The sequence below is a fragment of the Odocoileus virginianus genome, chromosome 9 (assembly GCF_023699985.2).
Source record: "Odocoileus virginianus isolate 20LAN1187 ecotype Illinois chromosome 9, Ovbor_1.2, whole genome shotgun sequence".
Lineage (NCBI taxonomy): Eukaryota > Metazoa > Chordata > Mammalia > Artiodactyla > Cervidae > Odocoileus > Odocoileus virginianus.
In genome coordinates, this window is record NC_069682.1 from 47033371 (window position 1) to 47047523 (window position 14153).

Genomic DNA, 14153 nt, shown 5'->3' on the forward strand with positions numbered 1-14153 from the left:
GAAGTTGAATGGCAAAAGGCCTCTGTCCTGGAGTTGGTTGGTCTCGCAGAAAAGAACGTGTAGAGAAAAGAGGAAGAGAAAGAGAGGCCAGTATTCCTCGGGTTACGTGGAAAACCAATAAAGCCCTTAAACAGGACTTGTACCACTCACGAAGGCACAGGGCATCCTCTTGAGGAGTTCTTGAAAGCCCCGGAGGGAAAGTGAGCTCGGCAGGCTTTCACACTCTGAAGAGCTGGCCACAGAAAATGGCAAGGAACCTCAACCTTCTGGGGTTCCAGCACCAATAAATGTAGGGTAAGGGGTTTACAGAAGGCAAAGTTCAGAAAAAGAACAAGACCGGCACTTTACAGGAACACATCACCTTTAATGAGGCGAGAAAGGGCAGCAGTCAGATCAGTGAGCTGCTGCACTAACCCAAGAAAAGAGTAAGTATATACAGGCATATATGTGGAAAACTACTGTCTTAAGGGGGCTTGTTCTTCTCCAAGGTTGTTCGGAATAGCTATCTCTTAAATGACTGGGGCAAGGAATTCTGGAGATCGGCCAGAGGCTGGACTTGCTGGGAGCTGGGCATAATCAACCTTAATGTCCATTTTTTTTTCCTTTGGGTGAGAGAGTTCTTTGTTTTACATAGCATGGTGGGGAGAACCTGGAGGGGAGTTTTAACTCCAGGCTATTTTGAGCCATGTAACATTCCTTCAATGACAAACCCAAACAGTGTATTAAAAAGCAGAGACATCACTTTGCCTACAAAGGCCGTATAGTCAAAGCTATGGTTTTTCCAGTAGCCATGTATGGATGTGAGAGTTGGAACATTAAGAAGGCTGAGCCCCAAAGAATTGATGCTTTCAAACTGTGGTGTTGGAGAAGACTCTTGAGGGTCCCTTGGACAGCAACGAGATCAAACCAGTCAATCCTAAAGGAAATAAATCCTGAATATTGACTGAATAGACTGATGCTGCAGCTAAAGCTCCAATACTTTGGCCACCTGATGGGAAGAACCAACTCATTGAAAGAGACCCTGATGCTGAAAACCCTGATGCTGGGAAAGATTGAAGGCAGGATGAGAAGGGGGTGACAAAGACTGAGAATGGTTTGATGGCATCACTAACTCAGTGGACATGAATTTAAGCAAACTCCAGGAGATACTGAAGGACAGGAAAGTCTGGCATGCTGCAGTTCACCGGTAGAAAAGAGTTGGACACAAATAGCAACTGAACAACAGCAACAATGTTGTAAATTATACAAGAAGAATGTAAGTAGGGTGCAAGCATTTTTTATATGTTTTTACAAAGAAATATTAATAAATTACTTAAATTCTCAATGTTTCTAATTTATCAAAGTACAAGTAGTAGGAGCTGACAGTTTATAATGTTTTGAAAACAAATTTAAAGCATCATAGAATGAACATTATATTTCCTATTGATTACTGAGTTCACTGCCAGTTTATTCAGTAATTTTTATGGTCCTTTTCTACCATGCAAAGTGAGGACTGCATATGCTTGGTATGTCAGGTGGTAATATGTAGGGAGCCATATACCAGTATTGCAGGTGGGAGGCCTTGTACCAATGCCACAGATGCGGAACCCAGCACAAAAGTCATCTCAAGAACAGACTGACCCTCTTTCCATCCTTTACCATGACTCCCATCCCCAGTCCTGATCTAAACAGGCCTTCTCCCTGACCCCACATTAGGTAAAAATACCTATCCTAACCAATCACTTACTGCCACCCTTTCAGCATGAATTTTATTTTTCCTGAGGCTGTTAAAACTTGACTACTAACCCATGGAAAGCATGGCTCTCCCTTGAGCTGGCCCACTGTTTAACAGTTATCTCTCTGTGGTTTGATAGGAAGTTGGCCCTTTGCTTCCAGTGTCATTATCTCTGATCTTTATTCTTAGTTAACGCACTCCTTTCTGAAATATTGTGTTTAGAAATTCTTTTCCAACTTGTGTACAGACCATCAAGACAATAAGTACTTAGGAAACAAATTAACCAGGTTAAGAGCTCATGGAATGCCAGGTTAAGAGAGGAACTAACATTTTATACAGGGTAGTGTATGAAAGGTGTCTTGGATAAAGTGACATTTGAGCAGAGGTTGGAAAGAAGAGAGAGATGTGCATATGTGTGGGGGTGGGGAGCAGAGGAGTGGTAGGATTTGACTGACATTCCCCAAAATTCACTGTGCCTGAAACATGAAAGCCAGTTAGAGATCATAGCAATGGTACAGGAAGAGATGATGGTGGCTGAGATGAGGGAGTGGTGGTGGGGATGAGAATGTGGACATTATGGAAAGAGTCCAGTGGTGTGCTGGAAGAGGCTTGGACTGGCTCGTGAGACTTGATATTTGCATTCTGAGGAATTTTGCAAGCAAGTTGTTAAACTGATGCTAACCTAAAATTGACCACATTGGGGGTAGTTACAGAAAGAATTGGCATGTACTACCGATCAAGCTCTCCTGTTTTTTTTTTAAGAGTCAGTTGTTGGGTGGGATGATTTGAGAGAATAGCATTGAAACATGTATATTACCCTGTGTGAAATAGACCACCAGTCCAGGTTTGATGCATGAGACAGGTGCTCAGGGCCGGAGCACTGGGATGACCCTGAGGGATGGGATGGGGAGGGAGGTCAGAGGGGGGTTCAGGATGGGGAACACATGTACACCCATGGCTGATTCATGTCAATGTGTGGCAAAAAACACTACAATATTGTAAAGTAATTAGTCTCCAATTAAAATAAATAAATTAATTAAAAAATAATCAGTTGTTAAAGGTTTACTATCTCACCACTGTACTTTACTGTTTTGAAGGCGGAATTGAATATGAGTTATAAACTGTGGCAAATTCTTAACGAGATGTAAATACCAGACCATATTACCAACCTCCTGAGAAATCTGTATGCAGGTCAAGAAGCAACAGTTAGAACCGGACATGGAACAATGGACTGGTTCCAAATTGGGAAAGGAGTACATCAAGGCTATATATTGTCACCTTGCTTATTTAACTTATATGCAGAGAAAAATCTTGTGAAATGGATGAAGCACTAGCTGGAACAAGACAGCTGGAATAAATATCAACAACCTCAGATATGCAGATGACACCACCCTAATGGCAGAAAGTGAAGAGGAACTAAGGAGCCTCTTGATGAAAGTGAAAGATCTGACTTAAAACTCAATATTCAAAAAACAAAAATCATAGCATCTGGTCACATCATTGCATGGCAAATAGATGGTGATAAAAATGGAAACAGTGACAGACTTTATTTTCTTGAGCTCCAAATTCAATGTGGACAGAGACTGCAATCAGGAAATTAAAAGATTCTTGCTCCTTGAAAGATAAGCTATAACCAACCTAGACAGCATATTAAGAAGCAGAGACATCTCTTTTCCAACAAAGATCCTACTAGTCAAACCTATGGCTTTTCCAGTAGCCAACGTACCAATGTGAGAGTTGGACCGTAAAGAAGGCTTAGCGCCGAAGAATTGATGGTTTTGAGCTGTGGTGCTGGAGAAGACTCTTGAGAGTCCCTTGGACAGCAAAGAGATCAAACCAGTCACTCCTAAACCAACCCTAATTATTAATTGGAAGGACTGTGCTGTTGCTGAAGCTCCAAAACTTTGACTACCTAATGGGGGGAGCTGACTCATTGGAAAAGACCCTGATGCTGGAAAAGTTCAAGGGAGCAGGAGAAGGGGGTGACAGAGGATGAGTTGGGTGGCATTATCAAATCAATGGACATGAGTTTGAGCAAACTCTGGGAAACAGTGAAGGACAGGGACACCTGGCATGCTGCAGTCCATGGGTTTGGAAAGAGTCAGATATATCGAATGATTGAACAACAACAATAGCATAAAAGAAAGAGAAATCAAGGATGAATTCAAAGCTTTTGGACACAGCATATTTCCCATGAGCAATTCATGAGGATTGTGAAATATTCAAGTCAATGGAAAACTACTCTTTCCATTGCAGAAAGAGGATGAAACACTAATTTCTGGGTTTGAGAAGTAGACTATCTAACAAATAGAGAAGGAGAAAATTTTTTCTTAAAACCAAGATGGCACTTGGTTTAAAACTAGACAGGCACTTCAATGGTGGGGAGTTAAGTGAAGGCAAGAATTCAGAAGACAGAATAACTCTTCTCCACAGGGTATTAGTGGAGTCCATGGAGTCCATGGAGTCCATGAGTCCATGCCTCAGTCCAAGGTGATGGATGATCTGTATTAGTTGGACCCAAGGAGATCCTAGTCCATCCCAAAGGAGATCAGTCCTGGGTGTTCACTGGTAGGACTTATGTTTAAGCTGAAACTCCAATACTTTGGCCACTTGATGAGAAGAGCTGACTCATTTGAAAAGACCCTGATGATGAGAAAGATTGAGGGCAGGAGAAGAAGGGGATGACAGAGAATGAGATGGTTGGATGGCATCACCGACTCAATGGACATGGGTTTGGGTGGATCCGGGAGTTGGTGATGGACAGGGAGGCCTGGTGTGCTGCGGTTCATGGGGTCGCAAAGAGTCAGACACGACTGAGTGACTGAGCTGAACTAAATTCTCACATCCCAGGGAGATGTTGTGAGTCAGTCTCCAGAGCTACTTCCCATGATCTCTGCTCAGGATCACATACGAAGATTCAGCTCTGGGGGTTTCATGAACATGTGGACAGGGAGATCTCCATGGACAGAAGATTTTGGAGCAGAGTTGTGGAAGCTTTCAGCTGGGTCCTTCTTGTGGGCTGTGTCCTCAGTGAGGGAAGGAGACAGTAGAGGCTGACGGTGGCACCTAGCAGGGAGGAAGGAGGAGCTGTGGGAAACATTTTCATACTTAATGATCTGCTCATCATTCAGGAAAAGTTCTCTGCATGCCTCCCACATGCCCAGGTATTCTCCTCCGGGGCTACCAGTCCTCAAAGGATGGACAGCCCCTGACTCTGACCCCTCAACCTCCTCCCCAGGTCCTCATGCCCCCTCCCCAGGCCTTCCACTCTGTCACACAGAAGTCACAGTTGGAGCAGGCATCAGAGGAGCTGAGCTGGGACTAATCAATGTTACCTTAAGTGTGGATACCTGTTGCCCCAGGGAGCCCCTGAGTTCAGTGATCTAGAAATGGTCTCCAAGGGAGCCACGCACTCAGCTGCTCCTCATTCAGCACACACTGCCTACCCCCTCCACAGGAACACCAGGAGAAACCCTTGGAAATCCGTGATCCAGTCCACCTCCTCCAGGACCTCACCGTCTCCTGGAAGGTGGGCACTTCTTAGAGGGAAACATGATACTCCTGTGGGTACTGAGGGAGATGTGCCTCCTTCTCTTAACTCCGTGTGAGCCCTGCCCCTGTGTGGCCTGTGGGTGGACCCCCTAATGACTGCGTGTCTTCTAGATTTTGTCCTGCCCTCCCTCATCCATAACTCACAGTCAGGCTCAACGCTTCCTGTGGACAAAGATGGCAGATACAGTGAGCAGCAGCAGCACCTTGGGGACTAGGAAGACAATGGCCCAAAGAGAAGACAGCTCTGGACCTGGAAATCAGGGGACAAGAGGAGTGATTAGATACACCACACAGGAGCCATCCCCAGGGGCCTCCACTTACTCCATCTGAAGCTGAAGCCCATCAACATGCTATGGCTTTGACCTGCAACGTGAGCTAAGGCTCAAGGCAGAAATTAGGGTACAGAATCCCCTCATTTTCCCTCTCTCTTTTCTCAGGCTGCAAGGGTCCTATTATTTGAAGAGAAAATGTCAGGATTGAAAGTAACTGTGAGACAAGAAAAATTCAGCAAATCCTCATGCACAATCTCTCATTAGACTGTGATTCCATCCTTGGCAAGTCATCAGGAAAATGCAGGAGAAACAGGCAAGGCAGCTAAAACAGGTGCCTACAGTTATTTGGAATTATCACCATTAATATTAAATATATATAAACTTTGAAAACATTGGGAAAATTTCCTAAGAGCACAGACTATAGGAAAGGGTTTCAAGGTAAGCCTGATTTTAAATGACTGGCACAAAATCCCCAGGTTCTGTGCATATGTTACCTTACATGGCAAGAAGGATTAGCAGTAGTGATTTGTTAAGGATCTTGAGATGGGCACATTAAATTAGATTTTCCAAGCAGAGCCAATGTAGTTATGTAGATTCTTATAAGTAAAAGATGGAGGCAGGTCATTTGGAGAAGCAGATGTAATCAGAAGCAGAGGTCAGAGTAATGTGGGGCCCTTTACCAAGGAGTGTGGGCACCCTTGGAAGCTGGAAAATTCAAGGAAATGGATTCTCCTCTAGAATCTTCAGAAGGAACACAGCCTAGTCACCCATTATAATGTCTGACCTCTACAACTATATGATAATATATTTATCTTGTATTAAATCACTAAACATATTAATTACTCACAGTGACTATAGGAACATAATTCAAGGAAGACAGATTTGACTCTATGGACAGGCATGACTTAAAATGCATACCCTCTGGGTAGAAAAGGCAAAAAGAGAAAAGAAGTGCTATCTGGCATTGAGTAGTAAAGAGAAAAAGAAAAAGGTAGGGAGAAGGGATTTCAGACATTGGTTCCTGAAAGATAAAAGAGAACCAAAGAATTAGAGGACCCAGAACTTTTGTCCCTCTATCAAAACCAACGAGCCAACCAGCCAAAAACTCCGTTACTGTATTGGATTTTTCTATATTGCAGGAAGACAAGTCATTAGGATAGGAATATATTGTAAAACACCCCAATACCATTAAAAAAACAGTAAGATGTCCATCCTCACACCAGGCTGACTGGACCCAGCATGGCAGTGGTTGGAGCCCTCAGATGCCCAGGGTAGGTTTTGGGTCCCAGTAGGAAAGTCACGTCAACATCTTACACTTCTCTTCAGCCTGACAACCTAGATGCCCCAAAAACACACTAGCAGGCATGCTGAATCAGGCCCCTACAGCAGCCCTGGGTGAGCCCATCAGGAGACTGAAGAGTAAAAGCATGTCCAAGCCACTGCGGACAAAATGGCATGGGCTTTTCTCTCCTATGCTCCCTGTTAAGTACAACTTGAACCCTAGAAAGAGCATGAGAGACAAGCATAGGACTCTGAGGTGGGAGAGGAGGCGGAGTGCCTAGGGATCTGAGATCTGGAGGAAGAACACAGTAGTCAGCCGTCCAGGTCCGTTCTCCTAACTCCACACTTCAAGAGGAGACTCAGGTGTGGCACTAGAAGAAAGAAAAAGTCTAAACTAATTACCTAAATTCCTGCCTCAAGAAATGAGAAAAGGAGGAGCAAAATAAACCTAAGGCAAGTGGAAGGAAGGAAATAATAAAGAAAGAAAGAAAACCAATGAAATTAGAAACAGAGAAGCAATAGAGAAAAATCACTGAAAGAAAGAAGGTGTTCCTTTTAAAAGACCAATAACATTGAAAATTTTCCAGTACAACTGACAAATAAAAAAGGAGGAATGATACATTTCCAGTATTAGGATGAAACCAAGGATGTCACTACAGATACTGCAGACAAAAGGGTAATAAAGAAATGTCATGAACAACTGTACAGAAAGACATTTGACAACTCAGAGATGATGGAACAAATACCTCAAAAACAAAAACAAAAAAAACCCCACTACCTCAGCTCATTCAATGTGAAATGAATAATCTGAATACTCTTAAATATTTGATTCAAATTAATTTTCAGAAGATTCTCAAGGCCAGACGGTTTCATGGGAAAATTTTGCCAAGAACTTGCAAATAAATTAAAAATAATTTTGGTGCACAGAAAACAATAATAGTATTTTGGAAAATTTGAATTTATGCTCCATTGGAAATGGTGTTAGTCACTAGAATTGATCATATTCAGTGAGCGCTTGTATGACTTTTGTAGAAAGTCAGTATACTTAGCCAGATAACCACACTGCTGTGGACGCCACTGACTGGTTGTGCACACAGGACTAAGTTGAAGTGAACATTATTATGAAACTGTTCTATATCTAATGTTTAAGGGAAGTTGTTTATTCTCCCCTTGCTCTCTTTATTCTTCCAGCAGGCAGGGACATGGGCACTCAGTGACCCAGTATTGACCCAGCAGATGAGGACAACACCATAGAGTATGTTGGAAGAAATGTGGGCCTCTGATTGGTCTTCTGGAGTAACGGTGCCTGAAACCTGACTTGACCCTCTCTTGATGTTACATGAGAGCCTACAAGATGTTTTATTTATAGGAAGGGGGACTGTCCTTGGGACAAGCCCCAGCTGAGGGGGGAACCTGTCTCTAATTAGCACATATTTATTATATAGACTGGTGGTGCCTGTCCTCTGAGACTCAGATTCACCTTGATTATCTTAGCCCAGTCATCTGGACTAAAAGTGACACACTTTTTCTTACCAGTGGTCACTCTTGGAGGTGGGAACTCACTTTAAAGTTCTATTTTATATCTATTGACTTCTAGATTGTTCTTTTAAAAGAATGAATTACTACCTTCAATAGTAAAAAAAAAAAAAAAGATAAACAGCTGGGTCAGTTGCAATGGTGACCTCACCAGGGGTTTGACCTGTGTCCTGGTCCTTCTGGGGAGCAGAGACCTCCAGGGTATGGTTTTTGGAGACCGCCGGCTGCCCGTCATGCTCCACCTGGCAGGTGAGCACCACAGCCTCCCTGTGGGCAGAGGAGTTTACCAGGAACCAGCTTGTATGGTTAAAGGTCCCATCCTTGTTCTCTACGAGGGTCGAGGCCGCTTCTGTTCGGGACAAGATTCCGTTCTCCAACCAGGTCAGCTGTAGGCGCTGGGGGTAGAACTTGTTCACCTGACAGGTGACGTTCACCTGGTTCCCCGCTGGGGGGTATCCGGTAATCTCCAGGGTGGGTGGGACTGAAACAGCACAGGAAGAAGTTCTGACCTTATGGAACACACAGGTCATAGAGGAGGAGATGGATAACAGCTCAGCACAGCCAGGGAGTCACCCAGAGCCAGGCATGCAGCAGGTGCTCAAGCACTGAGGGTCTATTTGCATATGAATGAAGTCGCTGAACACAGTGAAAGTACACTGCTCAAGGACAGGGACCTCCTATTAGGTTTATAATGTGTGAAATCAACAAGCTCAGCCTCTGGCATGCAGTTGGAATGTAAGACTGCAGCAAAATAAATGAAATCACCAAGCACATAGGGTCCTGGGCTTAGCATAGTCACTCAGTAATTGGAGATACTCAGGTGGTAAAGCCTCTGGTTGCAATGTGGGATACCCAGGTTTGATCCCTGGATTGGGAAGATCCCCTGGAGAAGGAAATGGCAACCCACTCCAGTACTCTTGCCTGGAAAATTCCATGGATGGAGGAGCCTGGTAGGCTACAGTCCATGGGGTCTCAAAGAGTCGGACACGACTGAGAGACTTCACTTTCACTTTCATTGATAAGGAAAACTACTTATCACAGTGCTTGGCACATGGCAGTTGTATATCTGGCACTTTCATTAAAATGGAGTTACCAACTCTTCTAGGAGCCCTTTCTAGAAGGGCTAGGTTGGACAGGACTGTCAGGAAGTAGATTTCAGGCAATTCAAGCCCTGAAGCAAAAGGCAAGGAGGAGGAGTAAGGTGGGATCTTGGGGGCAGGTGTGGGCTAGGGCTGACAGAAGGGGCATCTACCTCGGATGGTCTCGGACAAGCTGGCAGTCCCACGGAGAGGAGGGCCCCCCTGCAGCGTGACGTGGGCCACCTCGCAGATGACCTGGGAGTGAACGTCCCCTGGGGCCAGCAACACCTTGGTTGTGCTGTTGATGCTGTAGGAAGCGTTGTCTTTCTGTGGGTCCACGCTGGTCTGGGAGGCTGAGAGCTCATTGCCATTTTTGAACCATTTCAGGGAGATGTTTCTTGGGGAGAAGCCGTGGGATGTGCAGGTGAAGCTCACTGTCTGCTCAGGTGTAGCCCTCACTGTAGGGCCGGATACCATGGGCGGAGAGGGCTTGGCTACAAAAGAAACATTTATAAATGAAGAACATAATTTTGATTATCATCACTACAAAAAGCTTGTAACAATGTTAAGAAATTGCAAATATATTATTTTTAAATTCACGGTTGCCGTGAGGGTTAAATCAGGCACTGGAAGCATTTTTTCTGGGAGAAACATGTCAGGTGCTTCACAAAACTAAAGAAACACAGACCTCTGTTTAACCCAGAATGTATTTATATGCAGAACTGTCCTCTCAGGAATTTATGAATTTCCTTCACAATTGTCTTTCTTTTCATGAATATTCCAGTAGGACCAATGTATGAATCCCTGAATTTCAAAGGAATGGTGCAAAAAGCTGTTTTTTCTGAGTCTGGGTTTTTCTCTTGGATTAGTACTGGGTTGAAAAGAAAGATTACTGAGTGCTGAGAAACCAGTGGTGGTTAATTTCTTATATATGTGTGTGTGTGTTAGCTGTTCAGTTGTCTCTGATTCTTTATGACCCCATGGACTGTAGCCTGCCCAGCTCCTCTGTCCATGGAATTCTCCAGGCCAGAATACTGGAGTAGGTAGCCGTTTCCTTTGCAGGGGATCTTCCTGACCCAGGGATCGAACCCCTGTCTCCTGCATTGCAGGCAAATTCTTTACTGTCTGAGCAACCAGGGAAGTCTGGTTAATTTTTTAGCTATTATTAAATCTGTAGATATACAAATCAGCAAATCAAATGTGAGGGTGGTTTCTCTCTATTGATGGGTGCTGTAGGGTGTCTCTAAACTGTTCATTATTACACAACATCCCATCTATAAGTTGTCAGACAGCAAATGTAACAAATATTTTCATTTCTAAACATTTAACTTGCTTCCTAAAACTCAAACATTTGAGGACATAGTTAGGAGTTACCTTAATATGTCAAATCCAACAAACACTAGCATCATGGATGCCCCTTTAAGTACTGTGATTAGATACCACTTGTCCAGAGTTGTTCAGAGCTTAAAGATGGGCTGAACTCTTGACCACCCTCGGCTCTCTAATCTTCCCACCAGCCCTGAGGGGGGACCTGACAGTGGCCCTATACATAGGATGAGACTCAGGAAGGATGCAGCTGGCCTGGGGCACCCAGCAGGTAAGGTCAGAGCTCACCTCACTGCACGGGACAGACTGATTTTAGTGTCGCTGTTCTATATCCTGGAGCCTCACTGTTTCTGGACAAAGCAAATACAAGCACCATCTGTAAGATGAGTGAGGATGTATGTAACATAAAGAGCCTGGCGCACAGTAGGTGCTTAATTAGTAACACCTGTGATTGTTATCCTACGATCTGGTCGTTCTAGTTCTGAAACTACATTTTTGGCAAAAGAAAGCAAAACAAAAGCACAATAGAAGCACCAAGGAGAGTCTCAAGTCTTGCTCCATACAGCTGCCTTGCAAAAATCTACATGAAAAGAAATAGTAGGAACACCAAATTATGAATCTGACCCCTATAAAATACATAATCCCCTCAAGAGGTAAGTTTGGGAAATTGGCTTTCAAAACACACAAGAGACCACAGGTACTTTTCCTGTAGATCAGATCATTACAGAATCTGTAAGCAAGTTGAAAGGAAGGAGGACAGATTTCATCAGAGCCTCTCTGGTGTTTGAGGCAGGAGGGCTCCTGGCTGAGCAGGGAGTGTTTGTAGAGATTCTAGCACCTGTTTAGACACCTGTGTTTAAAGTTGGGAAGGTTTCCCCAGTGATGAAGCTCATGTCTGCACAGGGTGGCCTGAGTGGGGAAGAATACCCTCTCAGATCAGGAGAGCTTGGTTGGAGGTGGGATTTATTCCTACCACTCCACTTGGGATGATTTTCTTGGGCCTCCTAAGATCTGTCAACATCACAGTCTATTCTGAAGCACCGACCCCTGTGAGAGCTGTTCTTTCAACCCAGGTACCAGAGGGGTCCACGTCTATCAGGGAGAAACTGCAGCTCTCTCCCATGTGACCCCAGAGAACACGTAGCTCTGGGCTCCTGTGCCCTGGCTGGACACCAGCGTCCTCCACAGGAGTTAAGACACTCAGCTGCCCAGACCATGTCTGTGCACTTAAATCAGAGTTTCTAGGGTAGAGCCAGGGTCTGGGGATCTTTTCACCAGCTGCCAGGTGATGCCATGAATGGTTGAAGTTGAAAGGTACCTAGTCCCACACCAACCCTAGCTGTACTTAGTCTTAGAGGGAAAGTGGCCCATAGAACATCCTCTGGCTTTGGCACATCACAGCTCATGTTGGTGGAAGACATGCCAGGCTGTGCTCTAATCACTTGACATGCGTCCCTCATTCAATCCCTGCAGCTACTCTGTTAGGATGGGGCTGTCACTGAGGGACGAGGACACTGACGCAGTGTTGGGAAGGACTCGTCAGAGGTCCCAGAGCCGGGACGGGGCAGAGCTGGGATGGGGGCCCAGGCAGGGGTATGGCCCAGGCTCTCAACCACAGTGGCCTGAGCCCAGGGCTTTCTAGACTCTCTCCCGTCATCACAGATTCTTGAAAGTTAATGTAATTACAACTATTTCACAGATAGGGAGACTGGGACGTTCCCAGGATCCCACTGCCCTCCTGGGATGGACAGCACCATCGCCCTCTGAGGGGTGGTGCTGTTACAGATCATTATATCCTCAGGACACCCTGCAAAGGTTGTATGATTATCCTTTTTCTACAGGTGAGGAATGGGGACAAGCTCAGGGAGCTGGGTCTCAGCTTTGAAATAACACCTGAATTAGGAGAACCTACTCTGTGCTGGTGATTTAGACAGAGCACCTCAAACACTTCTAATTCTCCTGAAAGGAGACCATGAGGACCGCTATTGTACGAAGCGAAAACTGACGCTGAGAGAAGTGAAGAGACCATCTCCTCTCACTCCCCACTGTGTCCCAGTGTTTCCTGTCACCTCCATGTTTCCCTTGTGGCTCCGCTGGTAAAGAATCCGCCTGCAACGCGGGAGACCTGGGTTCGATCCCTGGGTTGAAAAGATCACCTGGAGAGGGGAAAGGCTACCCACTCCAGCATTCTGGCCTGGAGAATTCCATGGACTGTTATAGTCCATGGGGTTGCAAAGAGTTGGACACAACTGAGTGACTTTCACTTTCACTTTCCATGAAAGTGAACCTGAACCGTGCTTCAGGTTCATTAGCAGAGCAAGTGCCCACCTTCAGGAGCCCCCAGCCTGACCACCACCCTCCCCTTTTCCCTCAGATTCTTGACTTCAAAAGACTACAGGGAGGAGAGGCCTCTGAGGACCCAGGCCTGGGGACCCTGAAGCCACAAGGGAAGTCATAGACTCCTGACACCTAAGTCTTAACTAGGAAGTCTTGCTCACATGGGGCCCCACTCCCTCTAGGAAACACTTCCCCTTCCTCATCCTCAGTCTGCAGAACCAGGAATGGGCATGCCAAGTGCTGCTGGGGTCGCAGTGGCCCCTCTGGACTCTGTCCACACCACCCTTCCCAGACCTGCTCCACAGGAGGCCTAGTGAAGGGGCAACATCACAACAATGGGGAGAAAATCTCCTGATGCTTTTAAGAGTGTTGATCCCTGCCATTGAGGAACATTTCAGCACATCACACAACACTGAGTGATCTATCTCATCTGGGTTGTAAAACTGGACTTGCCTCCCTTGCAGGACTTTTTAAAGTGTTTATTTCCAAAGGAAAGAGCAAAGCAAGAGTTTAAGAGGATGGGGTTGGAGCTTTCTCCATACGCTGACAAGCACATTGGGGTGTGCAGAGAGCAGGGCTATGACACTGTGAGTGTTTAGGGTTCAATCTTGTCTCCTCTGCCGCTGCTGCTGCTAAGTTGCTTCAGTCGTGTCCGACTCTGTGCGACCCCATAGACGGCAGCCCACCAGGGTCCCCCGTCCCTGGGATTCTGCAGGCGAGAACACTGGAGTGGGTTGCCATTTCCTGCTCCACTTGGCTCCTCTAGCTACTCACAAATCAAGTCCCCTCTCTGAACCTCAGGGTCCTCATCTGTAAAATGGAAAACAGACAACCTTTCCTTCCGAACACTGTTTATAATGAGCAAATGCCTAAGGAGGATTCACCATCTGACAGGCTGCTCCTCCCCTCCCTCCCTCCTTTCTCATCCAGGGAATCATCTGGCAGGCAGCCTCCGGAAGAGGATGAACAGCCGTGGAAGCCAGCAGATCTGAGAGGTGGGGGAGCCACTTACTAGCTGTATTGAGACTGAGCAGGGGACCCACCACCTGGGAAGTT

General features: G+C 45.6%; 1 protein-coding gene across 2 annotated transcripts in view; it reads right to left on the minus strand.

Annotated features, from left to right (window-relative positions):
* Positions 1-343: 343 nt before the first annotated feature.
* The window catches only part of LOC110145827 (tyrosine-protein phosphatase non-receptor type substrate 1-like), a 63650-nt gene continuing 49840 nt past the window's right edge, over positions 344-14153 (minus strand). For both annotated transcript variants that reach the window (XM_020906287.2, XM_070472316.1), the window contains exons 3-6: positions 9608-9928; positions 8507-8836; positions 5411-5516; positions 344-4801 (exon numbers count right to left, since the gene is read on the minus strand). In XM_020906287.2, the coding sequence (XP_020761946.2) occupies positions 5419-5516; positions 8507-8836; positions 9608-9928 (749 nt within the window). In that variant the 3' untranslated portion in view covers positions 344-4801; positions 5411-5418. The remainder of the gene's footprint in view (positions 4802-5410; positions 5517-8506; positions 8837-9607; positions 9929-14153) is intronic.